Source organism: Grampus griseus (assembly GCF_964374135.1).
Source record: "Grampus griseus genome assembly, chromosome: 5".
Classification (NCBI taxonomy): Eukaryota; Metazoa; Chordata; class Mammalia; order Artiodactyla; family Delphinidae; genus Grampus; species Grampus griseus.
Genome location: NC_138998.1, coordinates 143063564 through 143090894, shown reverse-complemented (window position 1 = coordinate 143090894; position 27331 = coordinate 143063564). Strand labels below are relative to the sequence as shown.

Genomic DNA, 27331 nt, shown 5'->3' with positions numbered 1-27331 from the left:
GCGTGGGGGGGGGGGCGTCTGAGCGCGGGGGGCACAGAGAGGGGCCAGAACCGAGGGGCAGCGCACACGTTTATTGAGCCGGGACGCGGTGCGGAGACGCCTCCGGCCGGTCCCCACTCTCAGCCCCGAAGACGCCCGGGGCCCAGCATCCCCGCTTCGCCCCGCACCCCGGGTCAGGACCCCGAGCCTTCCTTTCTCCTGCCCTCGGACAAAGGGAGACGTGCACCCTGCCCGGCGCTGACCCGTGTGGCCACGGGAGCCGAGGTCGAGGGACCGGGGAGGGGCAGCTCCCTGCGGCCACAGCTCCTGGGGCTTGGAGGGGACGGCTGCTGGAAGCGCTGTCCAAATGTCAAACCAAGTCTTAAAACAACAGTTACACGGACACTAAGGAACAACGTTTCTACAACGTCACAGATGGGAGTGGCCCCAAAGCATTTAAAATAATGAACACGGCATGCCAACGCGTGAGGAGACGGGCGTAAGTGAAGTTAGAGCAGCGTCGGGGCGGAGCCGGGGGCTCACAGACACAGATGGAGCGCTGTGGGTGCATCTCTAGGGCACAGACACCTTCTGTAGTAAAGAAACCTCTATATCTGCGAGGGGGTGGGCGGCCTGCACAGGCGAGTGGTGGGGACGTCGGCGGGGTTAGAGCGCGCCCATCCCGGTGACCTCGGACGTCAGCCTGGAAGAGACAAGGGCACAGGGCACAGGTCACCATGTCCTCACAGACGGAGGAGCCCTTAGAGGCGTGCGCCTCCCTCTTCATTGCCACGGACGGTCCTGGTTCACAGCGCAGTGGCCACTAGCTGAGGACCGGGGACCAGAGCCACGGGGCCTTCCTTCCCCGCCACAGGGGCCCATGTACCTGTCACCACATGGGGCGTGACGACAGCCACCAGGACAGGCCCAGGCTGCCACAACTGTTTCTACAGCCACTGCCGGGAGGGGCGTGGGAGTGACCCTGCCAGGGAGAGGGACGCAGGGCCCTTGTGCCGCGGCTCTGGAGGCTTCCTGGGTGTGGTCGCCCTCAGCAGGGAGGCCGAGGGAGGTGTCCGCTATGCCCAGGAGCTCCGCCCTGGCTCTCCGGCCACAGGACCTCCCTGTGCCCCAGCGTGTGACCTCAGACCCTTGCACGGTTCCCTGGCAGCCGCCCACCACGTGTCTGGGTCGGGGGGTCTTTAAAACCACAGATGTGTGAGAGCAGAGAAACCCCGTGACCTGTTCCCTGAAACTACAGAGTCCCCGTGGGCAGAAGGCCGGAGGTCCCAGGAAAGGCCAGTGAAGCAGCCCCCCTGCAGCTCCAAACCCCAGGGACCTCCCGGGTGTGCAGAGCTGGCAGCACAGCTACGAGGCTGGCAGTGCCGTCACAGGGCCCAGACCCTCCCACTGCACAGGGACAGGCAGGGCGCAGGCTGGCCCTCACAGCTCCCCGTGGCTGTGAAGAGTGAGGCCCAGAGGCTTGGCTTCAGACGCCCCGAGTCCGTGCGGACGCTGGGCTCCCCACAGTTCGCCGCCTAAGGCGCCAACGCCTGGCGACTTGTCTGGGGCCGTGCGGGCACCACCGGAGGTGAAAGGTCAGGTGTGAGAGTGCAGAGGAGCGTGTGGGCCCGCGTCCATCTGGAGACTCTCCCCGTCACGCTCCCCCCGCCCCGCCCCCGCCCAGCCGGGAGAGAGAAGCCCCGGGAGGCAGCCCCGTGCAGGCCCGTGCAGGCTGGCCGGCCTCACCTGGCGTTGATGAGGTACTGGGCAAGGCTGATGTTGGCCGGGGTCCCCGTGATGGTGATCTGGCGCTCTGACGACCCCTCCGTGGCATTGGCGATTTTGATCTGCGCTCCAGACATCTGTCGAATTTCATTGATTTTGGTCCCCTGGCGTCCAATTATGCAGCCTATTAGCTGGAAGAAAGGACGGAGGAGCTTCTTAGAGGAGAATCCACCGCAGCCCGTGTGCGTTGCCGAGCCGCTGGGGAAGCTCCCGGAAGCACTGCCTTGGCCCGCCCACCCCCAGCACGTCACACGCTCCAGAGGGAAGAGGCACGCCCACGCCCCTCCAGCTGGAGGATGGGAGCCGCGGGTGCCCGGCCTCTGCGTGGCCTCGACCGCAAGAAGTCCCGCCAAATCAAGACACAGCGGCCATGCGGCCGCATCACCCGGCCCAGCGTCCTCCGTGGGCCCGAGGCCATGTTGGCCCCTCTAGGCCACGCCCCCGGGCTGGAGGGATGTATGTTTGAGTGGACACGGGAGCTGGAGAGGCCGTGTCCCCAGCCATCACCATGCCGCCCTCAGGCAGCTACCCCTCTAGGACACGTGCCCCACACCCACCCTGTTGTCTTGGTTTGGGGATCGGAGTCAACATTGTTAGGATAAACCAGGGATCCAGAGGGTGGCTGGGAGATAACTGAGTGTGTGAGGCGAGTGTGTGAGGCCCTCCGAGGGCCCATGGAGCACTTCTGGGCCACCTACTCTCAGGGCTGACCCTGAACCAGGCAGGGCCTTCAAATGGGGGCAGCCGGGGTCCCCAGGCAGCTCCGGCATCTGAATTCCGAGTCACCCCTGAAGCACCACCAGCTGCTTCCTTGGCTGGTATCTTGGGGGTGATATCACCCACCCCCGTGGGCATTAAGCTGCTTAACCAGGGCAGGGGAGGGGAGGGGCACATACGGGCTCAGGATGGGCGGGGCCCGGCATACTCACATCATTGGGAATGGTGAGCTCGTGAGTGCTGGCGGGGGGGCTGGCGTCCAGACCTGGGCACAGTGAGGGGAGACGGTTAGGCGGGCAGAAGGCTGCTCGCGCTGCACCCGGCGCTCGGCCCCGCTGGGCCGATAGGCAGGCAGGGCCGGGGGCTGCCCAGGGGAGGGTCTGCACAGCCGGGGGCCGCGGCCTGTGAGCGCTCGGTCCCAGGCTGCCACCACCCTCCTGACCCCAGCGTCTCTCAGACAAGGAAGAGGAACCCAGCAGGATGCAGGTTCACTTTTTCGTTCTGGGCACGACATGATGTCACTTGTCTGCTGTGTTGTGTAGTCTCTCGAGACGCCCTTCACAGACACCCTGGTGGCTCCGCCTGGCGCCCCGAGAACGGGCCGCACTGGTCACGCCAGTCCTGGGTGCCTACCCTCCCGCCCCCAGACCCGACAGCAGGCCTCCTCCGCTGCCCCTGTTCCCTCCCACGCTCTGCGGACCCCGCCCCCGGGCAGCGCTTCCGGTGGGGGCAAGGAGGCCCGAGAGCCGGGCAGCGGAGGCCGTGCCTTTCCACAGGGCGTCCTGGCCTGAGACCCAGGCCCAGCTCATCACACGCCCAGCTTCTGTCTTTACAAATGTCAGCTCAGCACCCACCAAGTCAGAGCCAGCCTCTCAGGGTTCAAGGACAAGATCCACACTCACTTTGGAAACAGTGATCACAAAACGCAGGTGGGATGTGAGGGGCCCAGAGGGGACGCAGCGTCTGCCCTCGCGGGTGAACACTGGGGCAGACACACTCCTGTGTACGAGGCGCTTCCATCCCGTCAGGAGGCGTCTCAAACTCAAAGCCCACAGCCGTGACCCCGCTATTCCTGCCCCAGACCCGTGTGTCCCAGTGTCGTGGGCCCCGCAGCTCAGCCCAGACCCGGAGCCCCCAGCTCCACCCACCTTCCCCGTGGCACATATAGCAGACCCGGCTCACGCACCTTCGGAATATTCCGGGACCAGAGCCCTCTTCCCACCCCACGCTCCTCCCTCGCTGGCCCCTGCCCCTCAGGCTAATCCCCACAAGGCCCCGAGGGGTCCCAACAAAGGCGACTGCCCGGCCCCCGGCCCCACAGGCATCCTCCTCCATGGCACGTGTGTCCCCGGAACCGGATGTGCCGTGGCCATCGGTGTCGAGGACACAGGGACCCGGTGAGACCGGGCCTGTTCTGGGGCCCGCGGAGCACGGGGCTCAGCTATGCTGAACAAACTAACTCACCCCAGACCATCCATCATTTTTCTGTTTCACAGCTAAACCTGGAGTTTCTGTTCTTTATCTCTTTTCATAAAGGTATTTTCAATACAGTTACTTAGTTGTTCAACTATCTATAAACATTCAATCCTTAGTGACATTTAAAATGTCACTTAAGAGATCTCCTTGGTCCCAAGTCCCGTGCGGTGCCTCCTGGTTTGGGTGACACAGCTGGGGGGGGTCACACGTGTTCACCTATAGCTTATGATGTTTGATCAGGGGGCTTCTTTTAAAAGGGGCCAAAGTCACGCCCACTGGTGAGCTTCCCATGAGTCACGAATGCTGCTTCCCCCACACAAAGGCCAGCTGCCTGGGAAGCGGCGTGGCGTGGCCTTCAGGGTGAGGACGCGACCACCGCCCGGCCTCCCTGACCCGCGGCCGTGGCGGGAGCGTGCGCGTGCGCGTGCAGGTGTGGTGTGTGAGCGCTCTGGGTCCCACGGGGCCTTGGAGAGGGAGGTCGTCACGGGGGCATGTGAACACGGGTCCCACGTCCCCGAGGCTGTGCTGGGAGGGCCGTGTCGGGGTGGGGTGGGGGCTGTGTGTCCCAGGTAAGCCCGGTGCTTGGAGTCCCCAGGTCGTCTCCTGGAGACGATGGCTGGGCAATTATCTGCAGTCACGTTATAAACTGTACAGACACCCAAACATGTGTTATCACCAGACACATAACTTTGTAAAGGTTGGTATCCAGTTCCAAAATCAGAAACATTCTATAAATGCTCTTCTCTAGTTTTCACTCATTCAATTCTGCATTAACTTAAAGGCTGCGCCGAGAAGCCCACAGTGAGCGCATGAAGCATCAGAGCTGGGGTCCCAGCTGGAGAGACGCCTCCTGAGCCCCGTGGTCTCAGCTGGGCCCACGTGGTCCTGAGGGATGGGTGAGGGGCGGAGGCACCCTGAGGCCCGGAACACACCAGTGGGGGTGACAGCTACGACCGCTGCACACAGGCCTCTCCCGCATTTCCCCTTTAGCCGGCACTCGCTCTTCTGCTCTGATCCAGGCTTTCACGAGGCCCGTGTGGGTGGGGATGGGAGCGTGGGGGCCGCCTCCCTCCCAGGGAACCTGGCAGGTCCGGGCCACATGCCTCCAGGGGCTTTGCTCCCCAATGGCCTGTGAGCGGGCCGCGCCCACTGCTCCAAGCCTGGGTGACAGGACCTGCGGATCCACGCCCTGCCCTGTCCGGGGGGTGTTTTAGTGCAAATCCAGGCCACAGTGATCTCATCTCCCATGAAACACACTTCTGGAAGGCACACAGTGTGGTCAGCCCTTCACTCCAGACCCCCACACGCTGTGCCACTGGGAGAATAAATGACACACAGGTGGGGCCTCTGGATGACAGGGCAGCTGTGCCCTGAGCCCAGTCAGAGCCGACCCACCACGCTCCCAGCAGGAACGGGGCGGAAGCTGGGAGCCGCGTGTGCAGACCTGGGGCCAGCCACTTGGGCCCCGGCCCTGGGTGGTGCCGGCGTCCCTTCCCCGAGGCGCTTGGCCAGCAGCCCCCTCGCCCCCTCCTCCCGCCAGGTCCCCTCCTGGCCTGCTTGCTCTCCCTTTAGCGTGGTTTTCTTTTACCTGACGACTGGCCCATCAGATTTTGAGCTTCTTCGGAGGAGTGTAAAGGCAGCTTTTCTCCTGGAGAGCAAAGAAGAAACAGATTTAATGTTTTGCCCTCAAGGAGAGAAGCAAGGTCACTTCAACTAGGGAAGCTCAAAGTCTGACTGGTGCGCCACTCTGAGCTACGGGGACGCCATCCCAGGCGAGCCGCCCTGCGGGTGCACCACCTCCTGCAGGAGGGCCTCCCCGACGGCTGGTGGGCAGCAGAGAGCAGGGTGGACCCTCGAGGGGGGGGTGTCTCCTTCGGGAAGGCCAGCTGTAGGGTGACTGACCCGTCATGGAGACGCACAGAGATACCCCCGCCCACCCGCGGCAGCGTGCAGAGCGCCGCGTCCCTGGCCCTCACTCCAGAGCTGTACTTGTTCCGTTCACTGCCCTGAACACAGACCGCTCGGAAAGAGAAAGGCCCCAGGTGAGAAGAGAGGAGGTCAGAAAGGGCGGCTGGGTACGTACCGGGGAAAGCGGGGTTGGTCTGTCCGAGGGGAGGAAAGGGGGTTTGCTGCATGGCCAGCTGGTGGAGCTTGGTCAACTGCTGGGGTAGGAGGGACACGAGAGCTAAGAAGGTTATTGTCATCGAGTACAAGTCACACCAAATTAAAAACGCGTAACGGAAGTCTGCACAGATAGATAGAAAGGGGGCCATGCGACACATGGCAGACGCAGCAGCACGCAAGGACTTGGCCTGGGATAACCAAAGGGCCGTGTCGGTTGGCAGGCACACCGAGTCCTTCCCTCCCTCGGCCCCCTGCCAGGCGGGCCCCCGGGCTCCACGGGGAGGGTCTAGAGCCACGGAGCAGGACCCGCTGGGCCCCAAGTGCCTCAACGTCACGCTGTCACTCGCGGGACCCGCTCACATCGGTGGGTCGGCCCTGGGCCTGGCCCACCCCACGGCCGGCATCCTCCCCCGCAGGCCCTCACTCTACCCATGGGGCGACTTGGAGGGGCCACCTGTGGGGCCCACCGCCCGCCCCCTGCGGCCTCCAGGATTACAGGAAGCAGTGCTGGAAGGCTCCACCGAGGGAGCTGCAAGGGCCGCCAAGAGGGTGCAGGGCTCCTGTGGGGGGTCCCACGCCTATGCCCCTTCCCCCCACCCCCCGTGCCCCATCCCTTGTCACCTGCCCCTTGGCCTCCATCCCCCAGCCACTAGACATTGGTGGGGGCTTTGAAATGCAGTTTCTTTAGTTATTTTATCTGAGCTTCACTTCTTAAGTAAACACTACAAATAACAGAAGATAGGGGCTGTCTGAATGCTGGGACCCCCGGCCTTGGAGACTTCCGGGCGTGTCCTCAGCCCTGGCTCACCCACTGGCCCGGCCCACATCTCCAGCAGAGCGGAGAGAGGGCCAGGACGTTCCAGGACGTGCACTCAACTCCCAACCTTCACAAAGGAAGCCCGGCCCGAATGCTTCCAGAGCCCGGAGGCCGGCATGGGGCCTCCACAGAGCCCCTGCGGCTGGCAGGTGTGGGCACCCAGGGAGCATGGAGGGCGCCCCCAGGTGAGACGAGGGTCTGACCAGTCACCACGTGGGTCCCATTCTGCAGAACGTGTCGGGGGTGGGGGCAGGTACGAGCGCTGGGATCTCCACGTCCATGGCCTTCACGGGCGAGCCCTCGGGCGACAGAGGAGTGGGTATGCTGCTGGCCTCCCAGGGGCCAGGCGCGCTCTCCTAACAGATGCCGAACACCCCTTCCCAGTACGTGGGGGATCACGGCTGCCCCACGGGGGCTCCTGCCGAGAGCCTGCCACCCCGTCACGTGTCCGGCAGGTGCGGCCGTGGGGACAGGGCTCGTGGCGCGCTGGCCGGCCAGTCCGGCCTCCTCCTGCCTCCACAGGTCGGGGCCCAGGGGCCGAGCCGTGCCCAGCCTGTGGCCTCCGGGCACATTCTCCCGGTAGAACCTCCGCTGTGCTGCTGCTGGGATGTGGGTGGGTTGTGTCTGCAGCCAAACTTTGGTGTCTCCTGGCCGCTCCTGTGGCATCTGCCAGTGTGGGGCTGCCTCTTCCCTCCCTCCCTCCCCGGAAACGGTAAGCCCTCCGTAAAAGCAGCCCTCCCCCACCCCAGGCCTCTCCCCACTCTGGGGGTGGGCCTGCTCGGAGAGAACCGGCCTCATCCCAGGTTCAGGTGTCATGCCTGGCAGCTCTGGGGCGGGGACGTGGTGACCTGAGGTCAGATTCAGCTCTGAGAGTCCCCAGTGAGGGGGCGTCGGGGGCCGACAGCACACCTGCTGCCCGGCAGGTCTGCCCTGTGACTGACACCACTGAGCTAAGCGTGGCCTGAGCAGACATGCACAGAAGCCCCCTGAGAAGAGCACACCCGGGTAGCACCGCTATGGGGACACCAACCCAAGTCTTGGGGACAAGAGGTGTGACGGGACCCGTACCTGCCATGCCACGGGTGAGGTGACCCCGCAGGGAAGGCACTGAAGGGTGGGAGACCCCGCTGCGCGGCTCGGGCACCCTAGCAACGGCTCCTCTTTCCAGGGGCCCATAAGAAATGTGGCAAGGACCCATGGGCGTTGGCGCATGAGGGTGTGTGTGGGGGGCACCGACTGGGTCCTGCAACCCCGCCTCCCCTGAGCACATCGTCACCCCCAATCACGGGGACACCGGGCGGCGTCTGCGCCCTGAGCCCACCTACACGGAGCGCTGGAACCGGGTCTAAGGTCTCCTCACAAGGAGGTAACACAAGTTCCTAGGATGGAGGAGGAAACCCCGTCTCTGGAGACAACAAACATCCAGTTGGCTGTCCAGAGCCCAGCCCAGGGCAGGCAGGCCACCTGCTCTGATCGTCACTGGGATTTCGTGCAGACACCACACTGGTGCCAGAAGAGCCGCCTGGCGCGGGACTGGCGTCCTGGGGGTTCCAGCCCTTCACCCGGGGCCGGGGGTCAGCGGGGAGCCCGAGGGGCGGCCCTGCGGCACCTGAAGGGCTTAAGGGGCCTTGGCCAGGCTGCTCTCTGCTCCTGGTCTGCGATGTTACCCCCGTCACATGCTTATGTGTCCGACGGCCGGGCTGGCATGGTCCCCATGAGGGCAGGGCCCTCTCCTATGTGTCCCCGAGTCTCCAAGAGTGCACTGCTGTGCGTTGGTCGAGATGGCAGGGGAGAGCGGGGCTCTGGGGGCGGGCGAACTGGTCGGAGTCGCCTCCAACACTGATCAGCTTTGGAGAGATGGGCACATCTGGTCTCCGTGGGCCTCGTGCCCCTGTCTGCGAGGCCCGGTGCCACGTGAGGGATGGGCAGGCTGAAGTGCTGCCCACGTGAGTTGGGGGTGAATGAACATCTCAAACCCGCGGGGCGTCCCCACCTGGCCACCCACAGCCCCTGCACCCGCGGGCGCTCCTCTGGTCTCTCCATCACCTGCTCTCAGTTAAATGGGTGAGCCTGCCGGCCACGCATGTTATAGGCACGGCCAGATAACCCGCGTGGTGGGCTCCGCTGCACCTGCAGAGTCTGGCACGCAGAAGTGCAGGGATTCAGGCCCTGACCTGTCCCACTGCAGTGGATTTGCTGCTCTGTATGAAACAGTGGCCACACCAGCAAATAGATCCCCCCTCAGGCACCCACGAATATAAAGTGACATCTCGAGAAGGACTGACCGGACGGTGGTGCCTGGAGGAGCACCCGTCCCTCGAGCGGGTGGGCGGATGGGTGTCAGCTGGCATCTCTCTGTCTGTTAAGGCTCTGGCCTTAACTTTGCCTCCATTTCTACATTTGTAAAGGAGGGTGCAGCACTAAGTGCTAAGGGGACTTCCCACTTCTCGAGATATTTCTGCCGTAAAACAAAACAAAACGAGAATCAGACTTTCTAATCTGGCCAGTGCCTACAAACCACTGCGAGGGAAGATAGGAGGGGAGGGTGGAGGGCGGAGCCAGCGGGCAGGCGTCAGTCACAGACATTTCTCCATAACTGCCTTTTCCACCGAACTCTGTGTCAGAACATAAAACATAGACAAACACTCGACAAGTCAGGATTCATAAGCGCACGGCTCCACGAGTCATCAGCAGACGGACATGCCACGCGCCAGCGCTCGCATCTAGGGACGGGCCGCCTCGTGGTTTAGTCTGCGAGTCCCGTTTCCCCTTCTGTGAAATGCCTGTGTCTTTCGCCCATTTTTCTCTTGGGTTGTTTTTCGCTGATTCACGTAAACGTATGTATTTCAGATACTAATCCTATTCCAGTTATATGTGCTGAAAAGATCTTTCCCCACTCTCCTTATGGAGCCTTGAGAGAAACAGAATTTAAAGATTTTAATGTAGTTGAATTCATCACTATTTTCTTTATGGTTTGTGCTTCTGCTTTAGGAAATCCTTCCCTGATCTGTGAACTGAAAGATACTGTTTTCTTCTAAAAGTGCTAAATTTTTCTCTCTCGTGTTGAAGTTCTTGGTACACAAGGAGTGGGTTTTTGTTTACGTTGTAAAGACTATCCTATCAGATGTCGTCTGCGTGACTAGCTTGGTGATTCTTGGCTTTTCCTCTTTCACGTAAAATTCCAAACAGCCTGCGGGGATTTTGTGTGCGATTGTACTGCATCTGTACCTCAACCTGGAAAGATCTTTGGGGTCGTTTCCAGGAGGATCGTGTGTCTCTCCATTCACTGAGGTCTTCTGGTCTTCTTTAACTTTCAATAACGACAAGATTTTTTTTTTTTTAAATTCACCTTTTAATTATTGATTTCAATTTAATTGCTCTATGGGGAGAGAGTCATCTATCTGATTCCGATTTTTGAAAGATGCTGAGTCTTCTTTACGGTCTAGGGTGTGATCAAGCTGTGCAAACGTTCTCATGAATTCAGTGGCTGTGCTGGGGGAGTGTTCGGTGCACGTCGGTTAACTCAGGCTCACGTTGCACTGTCAGAATCTCTGTACTTGTCTACTTGGCCTTCATTGAAAGAGGTCTGTTAAGGTTCCACTGCAACATCTGTTAAATTCTCTTAATGGTTTGTTAATTTTTTCCTTTATATATGTTTGAAGCTATGTTTTAGGTGCAAACTTAAATGTTTTATCTTCTAGTGAAGCATTTATCAATAAGTAATGACTAAGTAATTTCCTGTAAAGTTTTTTTTTCCCCCACTAATAATAATAATGGTGTATTGTTTCGTTGGGTTAGTATTTTCCTAGAATAGATTTTTCTAGGTCCTTATTCTTTAGGTGTGTCTCTTGAAAAAAAAACTGATATATTTTTTTGTTTCTGTTTCCTTGTCTTTTTGTTTAGCTTTTCTTAAAAAACCCTGACAGCCTTTGTTTTTAACTGGAAAGTTTCTCCCGCTCTGATTACAGTTACCCACAGACGTAGATGATTTCTGTCATCTTATTTTAATTGTCCTGATCTTCAAGGGTTTCTTTTCTTGTTTTCATTCCCTTCCTTTTGTGCTGATTAATCTTTTCCTGCCACCCGCTTTCCCCTCCGTACCTTTTTGGAAGTTATGAAAGTGAACGTGTTTCTGATAGTCACCACTTTGAAATTTTAACACGTACATTTAGTCTTTTTTTTTGCGGTACGCGGGCCTCTCACTGTTGTGGCCCCTCCCGCTGCGGAGCACAGGCTCCGGACGCGCAGACTCAGCGGCCATGACTCACAGGCCCAGCTGCTCTGTGGCATGTGGGATCTTCCCGGACCGGGGGAAGAACCCGTGTCCCCTGCATCGGCAGGCGGACTCTCAACCACTGCGCCACCAGGGAAGCCCCATTTAGTCTTAATTCAATATCTTTGCCTTCCTCCTGAACGATACAATGACCTACAGGATGTTTTAATCCCCTCAGCCACATCCTAATCTTATGTATGCTGTCGGTGCCCATTTAGCTCTGTTATGTTAATCCCAGCAATTAGATAGCATTGATTTGATTTTAAAAAGTTTGTTTTCATTGACCCAAATGTTTAAATTTTAATGTAGTCAAAAATATCAATGTTTTCTTTATGATTTGTGCTTATGTTAAGGAAAGAAATGGTAATTTTTTTTTGCTCACCATTCTTTCTTGCATTTATGGCCTTCCTTCTGGGATCATTCTCCTTCTACTGACCGGTGTCCCTTAGAAGGTCACAGTTGTTTGTCTGAAAACGTCTGTAACTTGGGAGATCCTCTGGAGGTTGCATTTTAGGTTGACAGTTGTTTTCTTTTCTTTTGCCACCACAATTGCTCCTTTATAATACTCCTTCTCTCTCTCCTCTCGGAAGATTCACTTCTGGTCTTTGGTGTCACGCGGCTTTACTTGGACGGCGTCTAAAATGGATTTTGTTTGATCGAGTTGGGGATTTCTTGGGATTCCTGAATGTGAGGTTTTTTTGTTTATTGATTCTGAGAAATTCTCTGTGCTCATCTCTTAGAAGCTTCCCTCCCTCCATCCTATCCACTAACCCTGGGACTTCAACTGGATCTGTGTTCTCCCTTCTCAGTCCTCCTTATCGGTGTTTCTCAGACTTTCCCTGCAAACAAGTTACCCAGGGTCTTGTGAAAATGCAGATTCTGATTCTGGGAGGGGCGGGCTGAGGGCCGTGCCACTGAAGAGCTCAGCTCCGAGGAGAGGGTGTGCAACCCCGGGGAGGGGGCGGGGGCAAGAGTTAACCTGCCCCTGTTTCCTGCTCTGCGGGAGGTGAGGCCGGGGCGCCTCCCCGCCACTCCGAGCTGCGAAAGGAGAGGATTGAAGATCGTCGGATCTTGGAAGAACAAAGAGCCAGAGGTGCAGGCGTCGGCGGGGTGGCCGTGCAGGGCTCTCACCAGAAGATGCTAGGAGCAGCCTCAATGGCGCCTCCCTGTGGGCTCCCGGAGGGGGACACCAAGGAGGTGGGCGGGGAAAGCACTCCATCCCCGGCTGTGTCCACTGTGAGCAGAGTCCCAGGGACCACCGTCTGCACGGGATCTAGCTGTGCGCTCCCACTGGTTTCTTCTACTTACTATGACTCACTCGTTCCCAGTTTCCCCACTGCTAACTCTCTAAGTGACGAGCTTCCCGGCTAACACGGCGCCCATCTACCCCCAGATACTCAACACCCTCTGCTGGGACCCAGCGTCGCGGGGACCGACAGCTCCGCTGCTCCTAGCCCCCAGCTCTGGCGAGGGCCCCTCGAAAGCCCATGTCCAGGCTCCAAGGGAGGCCGCCGGCCCAGCTGGCTTCTGGTCTCGATTCTGCTCGCTTCCAGCACTCCTTTAATGAGGGGATGCTAAGTAAGGGAGTGACTTGGAAACTTTAAAGAGTAGAAATAAGATTCACACGTGAGGGCGTGCCTGACGTTGACTGATTTCTCCCAGAAGAAACCAATTTCTTCCTGGTGTAATCAGTACAGGGACAGAAAGAGCGGAGGTGGGAGAGAGCGGTGGTGGCCATGCTGTGTCTGTCCAGGCTTCGCATCTGCTCCTGCGTCCTGAGTTGTGGCCACCATGGTCCTTCCTCGTGTCTGAAACTACACCCGACCCCTCGGGCAGGACCCGTGGGCGGCCGTCCTGGAGCATTCTGGCCACAAGCCGTGACCAAGGCCTGCAGCTGCGACAGGCCCAGTCATGCAACAGTCCTTGGCTTCTCCGAATGCCCAAGAGCTATGAGCTTCCAGAAGGATTCCGGTAAAACAAGGGCTGAGGCAGGCAAGAACCTGGAGGGAGACTGGTGAGGGTGGGGCCCTGATTCCTACGTGGGTTAAACCAGAAAGCAGGAAAAACTGCGCACATTTTAGCTCTAGATGAAGAAATGCTCAGCTCTAAGAAACGTATTTTCTCAAAGTCTGTGCCTGACTTAGGAAGGAATTAGCGGCTGAGATGACAGTGGGGTGTGTGTCAGCCACTGGGGTTGAAATATTCAAATGGTGTATTCAGTTACCTTATAAAATAAATTAGTACTTCCTGTAATTATTATATTTGCATTCTAAGAAATGAAGCTTTTAAAAAATTCCTACTGAATATTAAGCTCAGATAAAAGTGCCTTCCTGGCCGTGGTCACTCGTCACCACTTTATTTTGTTTTGAACGATTCTTAGTGATGGTCCAAGCCTTCAACTTTGCATTCCTGCAAGGAAAGCATTTATCAAAGTCCTGCTCTTCTGTCCTAACAGTTGCTCCGTCACACGTGCGGCCTGGGGAATGCAGGGTCCTTCACAAAAGCCCTTTCACCATAAAAAACCAAGTGTTTCAAATCTCTGTCAAACTCAATGAGGCAACCATGTAATAGCTATCTATAAATTAGTTTAAAATCCGAAAAAAAATTGAAACTACCCATTTTTCAGAGATACTGAGACAATCACATGGAAAGAGCAAAACAACCAATTGATTTGAAAACCAACCAACCAAACCAGTCAAAGTCCCCCGGCCTCGCTCGGTGCGTGTGCCCTGGCCTAGGGAATCCAGACCAGGAATTCAGGCCTGCAGCGCAGAGGCCTCGGGCAGCAGGGAAGCAGGTCTGCCATGGGCTGCGGGCGGAGCCTCACCTCACCGCTCTGGGTGAACCGCCCCTCGTGGCCCAGCAAACCAAGTGTGCCGAGTCCCGAGTCTGCTTTTGCACAGATGCTTTTCCAAAGGCGCAAGGCCACCAGCCACGGGGAGCGAAGGCTGTGCCGCCCTGGAAACCGGCTTCTCCTCCGATCTCCGTCACGCCACGCGGGCGTTCTACTGGGGTCCACGGAACCCACACGCCACGGTGCCCGTCCCGACCCCACCAGTGCTATGCTTTGCTCACTCCACGTGGGTGACGGGCTCCCTCCCCGGGTTCCAGCACCTGCCGTGCCCTGGGTCACAGCCAACTGTCATGCGGGATGGGCAGGGCAGGCGTCCCCCATGTGGCTCAGGACGGCCCCCAGCCCCGTCTCCACCAGCTTCCTCTGACTTTTGATTCATGTGTGTTGCGTAATGAGGATTTTTTTAAAAAGGAAAAGCCGTTGGTTTTTCTTTTCTATTCAATAGAAATGTCCTGCAATGATAGTGAATTGAATCTCACATGTACGCAGTGTCGGTGAACTCTCATAACTCTCCCTGCCCTGACTTTACGTCTTAAGGCGGCCGGCTCTTCACCTGCCAGTTCAAAAGTGCGAGCGTCTGCACAAGATGGGCGGGCATCGCTGTCACCTGCGGTCCCTCTGCCTGGACAGAGCCCGCCCCCCACTGGCTCTCCGAGAGCAGCGCACGTGGACCTGCCTTCCCAGGACAGAGGACACTTCTTGGGTCGGACCTCAGCTTGCCGTGCCTGCGGCCGTGGCACACAAACCCACCCACCTCTTCCGTCTCTTCCCTGCACCCCGCTGCCCGGGCCAGCAGCGCAGGCCTCGCGGCCCAGCCTATCTACAGCCCTGTGGCCTGCGGCTCCCCTGCAGTGTGCTCGGGGCGTCCAGTCCTCCAGCAGCAACACTGCGCTCAGACTGGAACCCAGTCCGGAGCGGCCCTGGGCGTGGAGCGCGTCCTAACGCTAGAACAGAGCCTCGTCTGCCGCACGGGCTCCCAACAGCCTGGATCTCGTGCATGCACGGACCCTGCTCCGACTGGGGCCTGAAAGGGAGCATGTAGCTTCAGCAGTTGTTCAAAGCCCATCCAAGGTATCCTGGCAGCCCTGCTCATGACACATCACCTGCCTGCTCAGGTGCCCATGGGGCCCAAGCTGTCCCCGCCCGCCAGGGCAGGCGCCGGGGACAGAGCAGGCCCGTGGCCCCCGCCCGAGGCCCCACGTGTGCAGGAATAGCCGGGACTGCAGCCACAATCAAGACAATTGGACGTCAGGCCAAGTCCTCCACAGGAGCAGAATCAGTGCTAAGAGACTAAAGGTTACTCAGGGCCATATGGATAGGACACAGGTCAGGAACACTGAGAACAGTATTAATATTATGGTGTAATATTAATATTAGTAGCGATGGACAGCGGCATGCAGGTAGGAGGGAAGTGGAGACGAGAAGAGAGGTGAAGGGACAGAGTAAAAACTCACATCTGGGTGGGGGATGGCGTACTGTCCCTGGATCGTGTAGGCCTGGAGAGAGAGAGACACCGTCAGCTCGAGAAGCGGCAGCCATGTGTCCCCCACCGCGGCCTCCCCTGCGGGACGAGGGCCCTCCTCGGGAAGGGCTTTCCTGCAAGCAGGCCCCGGGCCCTCTGGTTAAGGCCTTCCCCCTTCACGTAGGAGAGGCGACGCTCCCAGGGCCCGGGGTGCAGAGATTGGGAGCAGGGTCCTGGCATCGAGCCTCCCCCCGGGTCCCTCGGTGGCTGGAGCTACAACCAGACACATGGTGGGGCGAGGGGGGGGAGGGGAAGGGCCAGGCAGCCGGCTTCCGACTCTCACTCCCTTGCCCCTCAGCTGGCAGTATCTAAGAACGAGCTGGTGACCCTCGCTATGAGTCACTGATTATTAACCCTTTGAGAATTTAAGCGGCTATCAGAGTAAACACTTTCAGGACATATTTACTCCAAGAAACCCAAACAACAAAAGAGAAAACTTTAAAAGTTGACTCAAAACCAATTTTGGGAAGGCCAGATTAAGTAAGAAACGCACCCAAATGAGCCACAGGTTGGCCGATCGCCCTCCAGCCTCGGAGGACGGGCGGCCGTTGTGACTCGGGGGCAGCACGCTCTTGGCACAGCTCCCAATGGGGGCTTGTTTTGCCTTCACCGTGTCACTTGCCTTCAAGACAGTGACTCGGAGTAGCCGCAGCGTGTGTGTGGGCCCCGAAGCCTCTCCCACCGCCCGCCCCGCCTGCCTCAACAGTCCCTCAGCCAAGATGCTTCCAGAAACTCACAGCCAAAAAACAAACAAACCACACAGAGTCGAGGGAGAGTAAAGACAAAGACTTGCCACTGGGACTCGGTGACGTGGAACGTGCGGCACCAGCCACGCTAGGCCTGCAGGTGGGGCAGGTGCAGAGCCCCCGTCTGGGGGAGGCCCGGGCACCTCGTGGGGAAGGAAAGGAACCTGACCAGAAACAGCACGCATCGGGGAGGCTGTGCGTGCTCGGGGCCGTGGGACGCCACCAGGCGCTGCGCCAACGTGTCCCCGAGCGTGACAGGCCCTGGGACAGTGCCGCCATGTGCTCCCCGACTGGCCGTTCTTTATCCCAGACACTTTCAGTTTCTGACTTATCTTTTCATCACTCGGGTGTTATGGTTTCTAGTTCTACTGGAAGTGCACGGACCGCCTACCATCGTCTCAGGGCAGAGGTACAGACAGACGACAGGTCACAGGTTCCGTCTGGATGAAATCTTTATGGACCGAAACTGCTGGGATGGCAAGAAGTGCCTCTCGGCAGCAGGGGCGTGCGGGCATCTTCCCAGGGACAGGGGGAGGCGGGAGGCTCTGAAGCCTGGGTGTGCAGCGCATCCTGCACGCGGGCAGGGAGGGCCCGGGGCCTGGTACAGTGACCCCTCTGCCCGCTACCTGCAGCGCTGCGGTGACCCTCCTGTGACTCTGTCCCCCACCGACGACCAACACTAGTCAGTCGCTGGCCACACTACCTGTCCCTGGGGCGCAGGCGCTGGGTTAAGGTGCTGAGCCCCTGTGAAGCCCATGGCGGCGGGGCCCTCGCCGTCCTGACTGGGGGATGGGTGATGCCCTGCTTTGCCGGCCGGGGCGGGGCTGGGATGGGCCCGGGAGGCTGCCAGGCTCTGCCTCATGTTAACATGCCTCCCCTCTGAATAAAGCCAGCGCTTCTCCATGTGGAATCATCGCGGGCTTGCTTGCTGGGGCTGAGGCCACGCAGGTAACTCACCTGCCGCTGATCACGGATGCACGGCAGGAAAGGAGCTCTGAATGCGGCGCGCCGTCTGCGGCTGGCCTGAACCACGGGGGCCGCTGCCCCCTCCCCCCGGGGATTCGCCACAAACGCTGCCGCAGGAGCTCAGACCCTGCCCTCACCTCACGGGGCTCAGTGGGAGAGAAACCGGACAAGGTTCTTTTACAGAGCAGAGAAAAACGTGGAGAGTTTGCATTTGCCTCTTTTCCTTCTCGGCCCTCCCGTCCTGGGTCATCTGGGAAGTCTCTGTCTTAACTCTCCCTTGAACAAGGCACACAGCACTGCCACCTGGACGCAGAGCTTCTCCTGGCACACTGGCCTGGCCTTTGAAAAGTCCCTCAACCGCGGCTGCCGTGACCCTGCTGTGAAGGGACAAAGCGAGCTCCTGGCGGACGCCTCTGAGCCCGGTGCCCAAGGGCAGAAGACAGGGCACGGCCCCCCTGTCGGCCCCTCCAGGTCCCGCTAAGCCAATCACTGGCCTCAGACAGAAATCTCCATGACCCCTGGTTTCCAGGCCCTCCCTGGCAGGAGAGAAAGCTCAGGGGCTCCCACCAAAACAGCAGGTGTGTGAAGTGGCCACGGCCGGCCTGCTGGGCCTGCGGCCAGCGTGGGGCAGGGTGGAGAGAGAGGGTCGTCCCTGTAACGGGATGCCCAGCTGGCCTCCCCTTCATCCTTGTCTCTCCCTCACGTGCTCCTGGGGGGAGCTCGTGTGTGGAAAGTTGGGAACGTGTATTTCAGGGGAGATGGGGCCAGTTCTCACAGTCGTAGTTGCCTCAACCAGGAGTCATAAAACCCCTGGTAACGCTCGCAGCCCTTGCTGCCTCCGAGCTTCCTAAAAACACCAGGAAGCTAGACTCGGGCGGTGCTGCCCGGCTGAGCAGGCCTGAGCCCGGACCAGGGTCCTCCTGGGCCCGGACGCCACAGGGCGTCCGCCTCGGCCCTTTCTGTCCGCGGACGCTGCCCGGTGGGTCTCTCTCGCGGTGGCCCGCATCCACCCCAGGGCCGGTTGCGTGCCGGGAGAGCTCTGCGTCCAGCGTGCGCGGGGGACACGTGCACGTGAGGAGGGAGAAAACCTGAGTGCACTAACGGGCAGCGGCGGGGGCTGCAGTAAGAGGCTGAGGTTGGCAGTGGAGGCCGAGAGCGGCTCGGCTCTTACCTGACCACCTGCAAAAATGACAGGGGTGGAGGCGGGCTTTGGGCGGTAGGGAATGGTGGCACCTTTCGGTGGGGACTAGGAAAAGGGACAGGAGAGGGAGAGAGAGCGTCAGAGCAGCTTCGCAGCGGGCAGTCGTGAGGCCTCCTTCCGACCCCCCTGCGCCCCCGCCCTCCCCAGCCCCCAGGTCCGCCAGGGACCACCGCCCTACACACAGCCGCAGCAGGAGGTGGCGGGTGGCGGGTGAGGCGGGTGGATGCGCCCCCGCCCGCGCCCGCGACCCTCCCCAGGCGCCAGCACAGGCGCCGCGTTCTGAGAGGGGCGGCCCCCTCCTTCAGTCCTCGGGAAAGAGCCCCCGGGGATTCGGTGCCAGTGCCGGGGCTTCGCGTGGCCTGGGCTGACGTTCAGTCGGCATAATCACAGGAAAGTGAGAAACATCCAACTTCACTGTTTTAAGAAAAGAGCCATCATTTAATGCACCTTAGAGTCCAAATGAAATAGTCCACAGCTGTGATGCAATTCGCTACAATTTCCTTTCATTATTCTGTGTCCAAAAGTATATGATTCATATCTTGGGGTGAACGATATTCTCAAGCACCAGAAGTCGGCCAGATTCTGATGATGTCAACCAGACCCCTTGGTCAGAAGCCATCAGGCCCTCCCCTGTCCCCTTGCCTGGGTGACCGTCTTCCCTGGGAGCAAAGTCCACAGGGCTGGGCCTGGGCTGTTGTCGGGAGTCCTGAGTCAGCAGCACCACCAGCCAGAGACAGAACTTAGGGACCGGGGTGGCCTGTCTTTGCTGGGACTTCCTGCGGCCATTGCATACCCAGGCCCAGCCACCAGGCAGTGTGACCTCAGAGTGACCCAACCCAAGACACACACAGGGAGGTGGGGACAGCAGAGGGGTTGGCAGCTTCAACTCTCAGCCCAGGCCATATCATGCGACCTTGTCCATGCTGCGTGCCCTTGAACACACTGTGTGACCTTGGATGTGTGCTGGGTGACCTTGAACACAGTGTGACCTTGGCCTGCTGTGTGACCTTGTGGAGAGCAAGAGGGGCTGCTTCGAGGGCCCGTGTGCTGACCGCGTGTGGGTGAGGCTGGGCTCCTGTCCTCCCGTCTCCGGCTCGTCTGAGGTCGTGTCCAGGCGCCTCTGCAGCGGGGTTCTCTGTGGTCTCAGGGCGATTAGGGGTCACTGGGCAGGAAGCGTGACTACCCTGAGTGACCGTTTCCGCTGCGAAAGGAGGACTCGGTCCGCTGCGAAAGGAGGACTCTGCTGCTGACCCCACTCCATCCCTGAGCTGGGGGGTGGGCTCCCCACTTCTCAGCCTCAACTGTCACCTTGCTCCATGGTGCACTCCGACCCCGCCGACGGCAGCGCCCGCCCTCCGCTGGCCCTGATGGCCATGACGCCCGGTTCCCTTCGAGCTGACCTCTGGTGGAGGGAGGCCTTCTGAGCACACGCCCCCCCACCCAGGGCTGCGGGCCCGACCCTCACGTTCTCCACCGATCCGCCACTCCTCGAGCAGCCCCTCCCTCCTTCGGTAGTGATTTCATGGGCGGAGCCCCCCACCCCAGAGGCCGAAACTCCAGTCACTCTTCATTTAACATCGGACCAGGGGCTCCTAGCTGCGGTGACGCTTCCTCCCCCGTAAGTGGCTGCTCCGGCCTCCGGGGGCTTCGTGACACCAACGGCAGGAGGCTTCGTCCCCGTCCCTCGAGGACCGATCACGCCTGCCCATGTGCTTCAGCGTTCACCGTTTCACAGCCCTGGGGGCACCAGCGCCCCACAGCCAACGGGGTCAAGCTCTCCTGTGGGGTCACGTCTGACCACAAACGTGGCACAAGCAAGGCCACGTGGGAGGGGTCCTGAGGAGCCCACATGTCCTGTTCTGACCTCGTCGGGGACACCAGAGGCGGCGTCCCTCCTGGAGCGGTTCACGTCACCCCGCCTCGCCCGGGCACCGCCGCCCACCAGGCCGCTTGGGCATCTGCCACACTAGGGGTGCCGGGCCCTTCTTGCTACCCACCCTCACGGCCCCTCGCGGTCCCAGCGCCGGGACTGAAGAGAACCGTGACCAGCGTGTGGGGAGAGCTTCAGAACAAAATATCTAGAAAAATATTTTTGATTTCCCAGCATCATACTTCAGGAAAATAAAAGCACTACAAATTTTTTTCTAAGGAGTTGGACATGGTGCTTTAACACCAAGTCAAGTACAAAAGAGGGAGAGCCCACCGCTGCCCCCGCCCCGAGGCTAATTCCTGCAGGAGACTGCTGTCACCTCAGGCAGACCCTCCGGCAAGGGCTCCGGGCACGGGGGGAGGAGGGCCCAGGGGGCCGGGCCACCAGCACAGGTATTGAAACCTTTCGTTTGAGGCACGATGACTTCATTTTAGCTTAAGAAAGACCAGCAAGTATTATTGATAGCTTCAATTAATCTTGCAGCAGTTTGGGTATTGATTGAAACTTCAATCTTGGGTTTTTCTTCCCTCAGATTTTCAAGAGAGGCTTTTCCTGCTCAGCTGTGCCTTCCTTGCTTCTCCTTTGGTTAATCCTTATGTTTACTTCTTTCTGTCTTCAAAGTTGGGGCGTTTTCGTGTGCTTTTCCTAAGTCCTGCCCATTGTACCTCGGCGGCGTCTCTGATGCCCGCAGGCTGGGCCCACGCAGTGGGGTCCTGTCCATGGCGTGGGCCTCTTCACTCCATCTGCATCTCCAGCCCGGACCTGGCCCCAGGGCACACCTGCACCACTTTTAAGGACTGACCCTTTGCTGAACGACCCTCACACCACGGACTGCTAACCCTTTATCCAACTCCAGAAATGAGGGGAGGGGCTCACGCTCCCCACGTTCTCCGTTTGCCCCCCAGGTCCCCAGTGAAGACGACCGACCCACCCGAGGTGGCAGGAGCCTGCACCCCAGCACAGCTCTCACTCAGGCCATCCCTGAGGCCCGCCCTCACGCGGCCCTGACCACATGAAGCCTCAGGGCCCCGAGGCCTCCGGCGCTCAGAAGCCCCGGCCGGCACGGAGTGAGGGGCAGGCTGGCGAGGAGCCCTGGACTTGTGGACAGACTGTACCTCCAGCATGACCACACAGATCTGCTTGACACACTGGATGATGGCGTCGGGGGTCCCCGAGATGGTCACTGCCCGCTCCGTGGAGTTGGGCAGCATGTCCCCGGCCACCTGGACCTGGGCACCTGTGGACTGGAGAGACCAGGCGTCGGAAGGGACCCCACCGAGCGGGGCAGTGTGCACTGCAGCGGCACTTCCTGGGTGCCCCCGGGGGCGTCCAGGGCACAGCACGCCTTGGGACACCCCCCGACGCTGCCCCAGGTCACCCCCCCACGCCCTCTGCACGCTCCGTCTGGAGCCCCCGGGGCAGCCCCATCCAGCTCAGCCCACCGCTGCCAGGGCGCCGCGGACCTGCGGCAGGGCGGGCACCGCGGACCTGGGGCAGGGCGGGCGACACTGGGTGCGGAGCGGCATCTCAGGAGGCAGGGTTTTTTTCAAATGTGTGGAATTCTCTCTCTCTGTGGAGTCTGAGGTCACAGAGGAAGACGGATCCCAGTCACAGGGCCTAAAGCGAGTGGCCATCTTTCCTGGAAGGAATCAAGCCTGGGGGCTGCCATCCTTTGGGGAAGGGAAGGCCTCAGGCTTTCCTTGGGAGAGGAACTTGTGAAGGTAAGGTGGGCCCCTCAGGCAAGCCCCACCCCAGCTGGGACGGCTCAGCGACTCTCAGGAAACGGGGCCTGGCAGTGGGAGCAGGGGCCTCCTGGGGAGCAGAGCCCGTGCCCTGGAGCCCAGGACTGGGTGGAGGGGTGCCACGGCCACGTCCCGGGAGTCAGGCCTGGGCTCCTCTGCGTGACGCCCGCAGCGGGGGCTCCCACGGCCGCTCTGCCTCGTGGCTCGTCCCTCCCCTGCCGCAAGCTCTGTGCTGCAGGGTCTGCAGGGACCCGGCTAGTGCTCTGCCCTAGGGACATCCTGACCGCCCACGCTCGGCTCCCGGGTGGGGAGGGCTCGTTACCTCCCTGATCTCCTTGATCTTGGAGCCGCCTTTGCCGATCAGGGACCCGCACTGGCTGGCGGGGACCACCAACCTCAGCGTCACCGGGGGCTTGCTGGTGGCCGGGCTGTTGGTCATGCAGTTAATGATGTCCTGGGGAGGGAGAGGCACGTGCGTCGGCCGCAAGAGCCTAGCAGGCTCCCTGTCAGGGGTGGGGGAGACGAGGACGAGGGGGAGGCAGAAGCACGATGGCAAACAGCTGACAGTGAACAGCAGGAGGACACGGTGGCCGGCCTGGGCTGCTCACAGGGGCTGCGAGGCCGGGCCAGCCTCAGGCGACGAGGTGGGGGGCGGCTGGAGAACACAAGGGGACCCCCAGGCGTGCACGTCTGTGCAGTCGCGCTGCTGCCACAGGGTGGGGCGCAGACGCCCAGGGTGCCTGGACTCAGGGTCCGCCCTCTGTCCCTAAGGCCTGGCGGGCAGAGAGGGGCTTAGACAGAGGGGGATCCATTTGACAGAAGGACCTACTCCCCGGCTTGATCACCCTTCCAGTAAAGACACGAAATGCATCTCCGATAACTTCCAGCAATTTCAGAAATCTCGGAAACACATAACAAGCTTAAGGTTGGTCTCTGACAGACGCACACAAAGGCGCACAGACACACAAATGTGCGTAGGTGTCCCGGGCCTGGCTCTCCCTGTGTCCGTCCACATCCGAGCCAAGCTAAACACACTGGGGGTCAGCTGCTGTGGACAGGGCTGAGGCCTGGACGTGGCCGCCTCACTGCTGGTGCCAGGCCTTCCCTGAGGACTTGTGGTCTGGGGGCAGGCCCCGAGGGACCGCTCAGTGAGGGAGGGGGGCCTTGGGGGAGGAGGGACCCTGGTCGGTCACCAGGTGGACTGGAGGGGGCAGTCCCCGGGGAGGCAGAGGGGCTGAGAGGTCCCCTCTTCCGGGATAGGGCTCCCCAGGGGCGTCCCTTACCTCCTCAAACTTGTAGGCGATCATGGCAAAGGCCTTGAAGATGGCGTCTGTCGGGCCCGTGATGGTCACGATTCTTTCTGGGCAGTTTCCTTCCGAGATGTTGATCCTTGCCCCGCTCTGGGAGGGAGATACGCAGACCCCAGAAACTGGATTAAAGCCTTGGGGCCGGCAGTAGGCTGGATCCTAGGGCCTACTGACCACCGGGGACTCGTGCAGGCTGGTGGCGCCCGAGCCTCAGCACCGATGGCCGGTCCTGTCCTACTGTGCTGGCTGTGACCCGGTCGTGACTGGGAGGGCACCTGAACTGCTGGTGTGTGCTTCGGGGCTCCGAATGGCCATCCCTCGCTCACATCCCTGCCATGCGGGGCTCCCGGCGGGTCCCGGCCGCGTGGGGCTGGGCGCAGAGCTGCTAGGAGGCCCTGGCCTCCTCCCTCCTGCCCTCCCAGAAACAGCACGCGGCTCAGGGCGCCAGCTCACCTCTTCACGCATCTTCTTCACGGTCTCTCCTTTCTGGAACAGAAGTTCAGACAAGGGAGGGGGTCACTCGGGCTTCCACCACAAGCACGCGAGGCTGGGCGCCCCAGCCCTCAAAGGTGGGCTTCAGGCCCAACATGCATGACTCCCCAGTTGGCCCGCTACCTCGCCCAGGGCACAGGCTGTGGGCTGGGCAGACCTGGCCCCAGGGACCCGATGCGGCTCCACGTTTGGCCTGGGCACCTGCTCCACGGGGCGGGTTTGCACCCGTCCCCTAGCCTCACCGCCGGCAAAGCGGGGACCAGGTCCTCGGGCGATCCCATGAAGAACTTGTGAAAAGAAGCCTGACTCTGAGCTCTGGGGACTCCCCCACCATTCAGGGACCACGAGGGACCAGCGAAGCCAGAGACGGTCACAACGAATGGGGGTGCGGGGTCCTGGCCCACCTCTCTCCTACACACACCCAGCTTCCAAACCAGCGCTCACTTTCCCCAGGGGAACGTTTCTTTGAGAATGGACTCACCACCACTCAGGCCGGAGGTGGGAGACTGCTCCCAGGAATGCACGTGGGAATTGGTCCTGAGCTCTCAAACCCGGGAGGAATGACTGGCCACCAGGGCAGGTAGACAGTGGGGCTGTCTCGGGGGGTGACTCTCCAGCTCCCACAGGGCTGGAGAACGGGAAGCTCTGCGACCAGCCTCATGGGGGTGCAGCCTGAAGGTGACGGGGCAGGATTCCAGCGGGATCCCCACTGCTCGCCTGGCACGCACCGTGCGCGGCTCACCCCCTGCACAGGGCTGGTCCACACCTCACTGTGCCTCTGAGATACCCCGGTAGAGGCAGAGTTCACACAATAATTACCTTCCTGGGACTTCCCTGGTGGTGCAGTGGTTAAGAATCCGCCTGCCAATTCAGGGGACACGGGTTCGAGCCCTGGTCTGGGAAGATCCCACATGCCACGGAGCAACTAAGCCCGTGCACCACAACTACTGAGCCTGTGCTCTAGAGCCCGCGAGCCACAACTACTGAGCCCACGTGCCACAACTACTGAAGCCTGCGAGCCTAGAGCCCGTGCCCTGCAACAAGAGAAGCCACCGCTCACCGCAACTAGAGACAGCCCATGCATAGCTACGAAGACCCGAGGCAGCCAAAAAAATAAAAATAAAAAAAATAATTACCTTCCCGATGATGCTGCCAACTTCCTGTAGGAAAAGAATCACAGAAAGATGATGTCATAGAGCAGAAGGAGCATAAATCCTGTGACAGGCGCCGAGGCCGTCCAGCTTCCGAGTCATGAGTGAGGAAGGGAGACTGGACGGTCAGCAGGGAGCGGGCAGGCAGGCTGCCCTGCCTCTGACCGACAGACAGACAAAGAGAAAGAGAATGGCCAGCTGCTCCAGATAAACATGTCAACAGGCATCAGCTGCGCACTTAAGGCCTCAAGGAAACCCTGCGAGAAATGGATGAGAGAGAAAGTCTCCCTCAGTGATTCTGTGACGCATAAAAATGTAGCGCTGCTATTGCCATTTGACTGTTTTTAAGAAAGGTAGAACGTTGAAAGACTCCTGAGCACACCGCCATGGTTCTAAAGCCTGGGGCCCGCAATGGCTCAGACGCGCTCCCGCCCAGGACTGCCCGTCGCAGCACCTCCCTGCCTGGGACAGACCCACAAGGCTCGGCCACGGCACCTCAGGGAGGCGTGGCCAGCCTGCTTCCAGCTGCAGAGAGCAGCTTCCACAATCAGACTCATCTTCCTTATTACAGTGAAGCCCTCAGCGATCACAGTGTCCTGGGGAAACGCCTCAGTTCTGCGAGGCCAGGAGGGCGCGTGTGCGGCAGGGGCTGTGGCAGCAAAGGGCAGCTGGGCACGGGGTGGTGGCCCCTCTGGCAGTCAGGGCGCCTCACCTCCCAGGGGCAGGGTTTGGTACTTGCTGTGGCAGCAGCTGCTGGAGGTGGGGCCGTGCATCTGACCTCAGACTGTCCTCCACGGTACAACCCAGCTCCGGACAACCTTGACCAAATGCCACCCACCCTGGGAGCAGGAAAGGCGGTCAGCATCCCTCCATCACGGAAGGGGAGGCTCTAGGTGTGAGCACCAGCTTCCGGAAATCTAGGGAGAGCAGTGCCCCAGGTACTATGCCAGCCCCTACCGTCCCCTGGGTTTCTCATGGTACAAACACCAGACAGAGGAGCCAGGATGAACCCTGTGCTATTGGACTGGAATAGGGGGTGTGAACTCAGGGAGCCCAGTTTAGAGATAAATATGCAAATGTGCGCAGACATAGGTGTGTATGATTCTACACACACCCACACACACAAGCGCACGTGTGCGCGCACACACACAAACACATATTCCCTAGCTCTGTCTGGGGCCCACAGTAGCCCAAAAGCCGTGAGTACCCCATGTGCCCACCTCTGGGCTCTAACACCATCCCACCATCCTCCACTCAAGAGAGTTGGGTTCTCTACAGAAACGGCTGATTCCAGGATCAGCAGGAAAGTAAGGATGAGCAACAGCGGTATGCAGAGAGGATGTGCAGTCAGAACGGTGGGGCCCCCCAGGAGGACACACGCCAGCTTGGTGGGGCGACACACGCCAGCTTGGTGGGGCAACCACGCCAAGTCAGGGACCATGTGAGCATCAAAACTAATAATGACAGTGCGGGGACAGCGTGGGGACAGCGTGGGGGGTGATGTGAACAAAACAGCAAACCCTGCGTCCAGGAAGCCATGATTGAAGCAAGGGTGGCACACAGGACGTTCACGCAGCACCTAAGTACCCGCCAGCAAAGACGCCCTGATGACTGTGGAAGAGGAGTTGGGGAGATGCCCAGCAGGTGCCCCCCACCAAGTGACACCCTGAAATCTGGACTACCTGATAGGAAAGCTTCTGTGACACTCCTGCCAATGGTGAGGAAACGTCAGAAAAAGCCAAAGTGAGGGACATTCTTTCTACAAAAGAACTGGGTGGGAACTTTGCTTTCAAAGCAAAAGGCAAAGGAAGCGTGGGGAGCGCCTGTCTGAAGGGCAGCCCTGGGATGACCGGTGCACTTGAGTGGGGCCCTAGCCCCCTGGCCGGCACGTGTGCATCAGTGTTAGTGTCCTGGAGGAGAATGCCCTCGCATGTAGAAAACACACTAGGGCACAGGGGATGGGGCAGCAGGCGGGCAGCTCAGTCGCGAAAGGTTCTGGGAGAAACGTCATTTGGAGTCGGAGGTTGCTTAGAATTTAAAAGCCTCATATGAAACCAAGACCCCCGCGGTGGGCGTGCCTCCCCGCCCCTCTCCCGCCCCCGTACCTCCCCTCTCCGGTGGGCGTGAGGTGGGCGTGCCTCCCCTCCCCTGTCCCGCCCCCGTACCTTTCCGTGCATGAGCAGGCGGATGGTCAGCGTCACGTTCAGGCCACCTTCTGAGACCTTGGACTCCATCTTTCTTCCAAAATG

At 60.1% G+C, this 27331-nt stretch overlaps 1 protein-coding gene across 8 annotated transcripts; it reads right to left on the bottom strand.

Annotated features, from left to right (window-relative positions):
* Positions 1 to 155: 155 nt before the first annotated feature.
* Positions 156 to 27331, bottom strand: PCBP3 (poly(rC) binding protein 3). Of its 8 annotated transcripts, none has more exons than XM_082655502.1 (13): positions 27248 to 27331; positions 25068 to 25091; positions 23893 to 23925; positions 23416 to 23532; positions 22455 to 22586; positions 21506 to 21634; positions 18362 to 18505; positions 15480 to 15521; positions 6041 to 6119; positions 5546 to 5605; positions 2694 to 2746; positions 1726 to 1895; positions 156 to 682 (listed from the first exon to the last, which is right to left on the bottom strand). In XM_082655502.1, the coding sequence occupies exons 1-13, from the start codon at positions 27314 to 27316 to the stop codon at positions 646 to 648; spliced, it is 1089 nt and encodes a 362-aa protein (XP_082511628.1). In that variant the 5' UTR covers positions 27317 to 27331; the 3' UTR covers positions 156 to 645. The 8 variants fall into 8 exon arrangements, with proteins under 8 accessions (XP_082511628.1, XP_082511629.1, XP_082511630.1 ...); XM_082655503.1 differs by having other exon boundaries at positions 6041 to 6116; XM_082655504.1 differs by having other exon boundaries at positions 18431 to 18505.

Excerpts from the sequence above, each read along its gene's own strand:
- PCBP3 (XM_082655502.1), bottom strand. The coding sequence starts at position 27,316 with ATGGAGTCCAAGGTCTCAGAAGGTGGCCTGAACGTGACGCTGACCATC. Across the intron at positions 23,926-25,067 it reads TTGGCAGCATCATCGGGAAG|AAAGGAGAGACCGTGAAGAA; the intron begins GTAATTATTTTT and ends CTTCTGTTCCAG. Across the intron at positions 2,747-5,545 it reads TCTGATGGGCCAGTCGTCAG|GTCTGGACGCCAGCCCCCCC; the intron begins GTAAAAGAAAAC and ends CACTGTGCCCAG.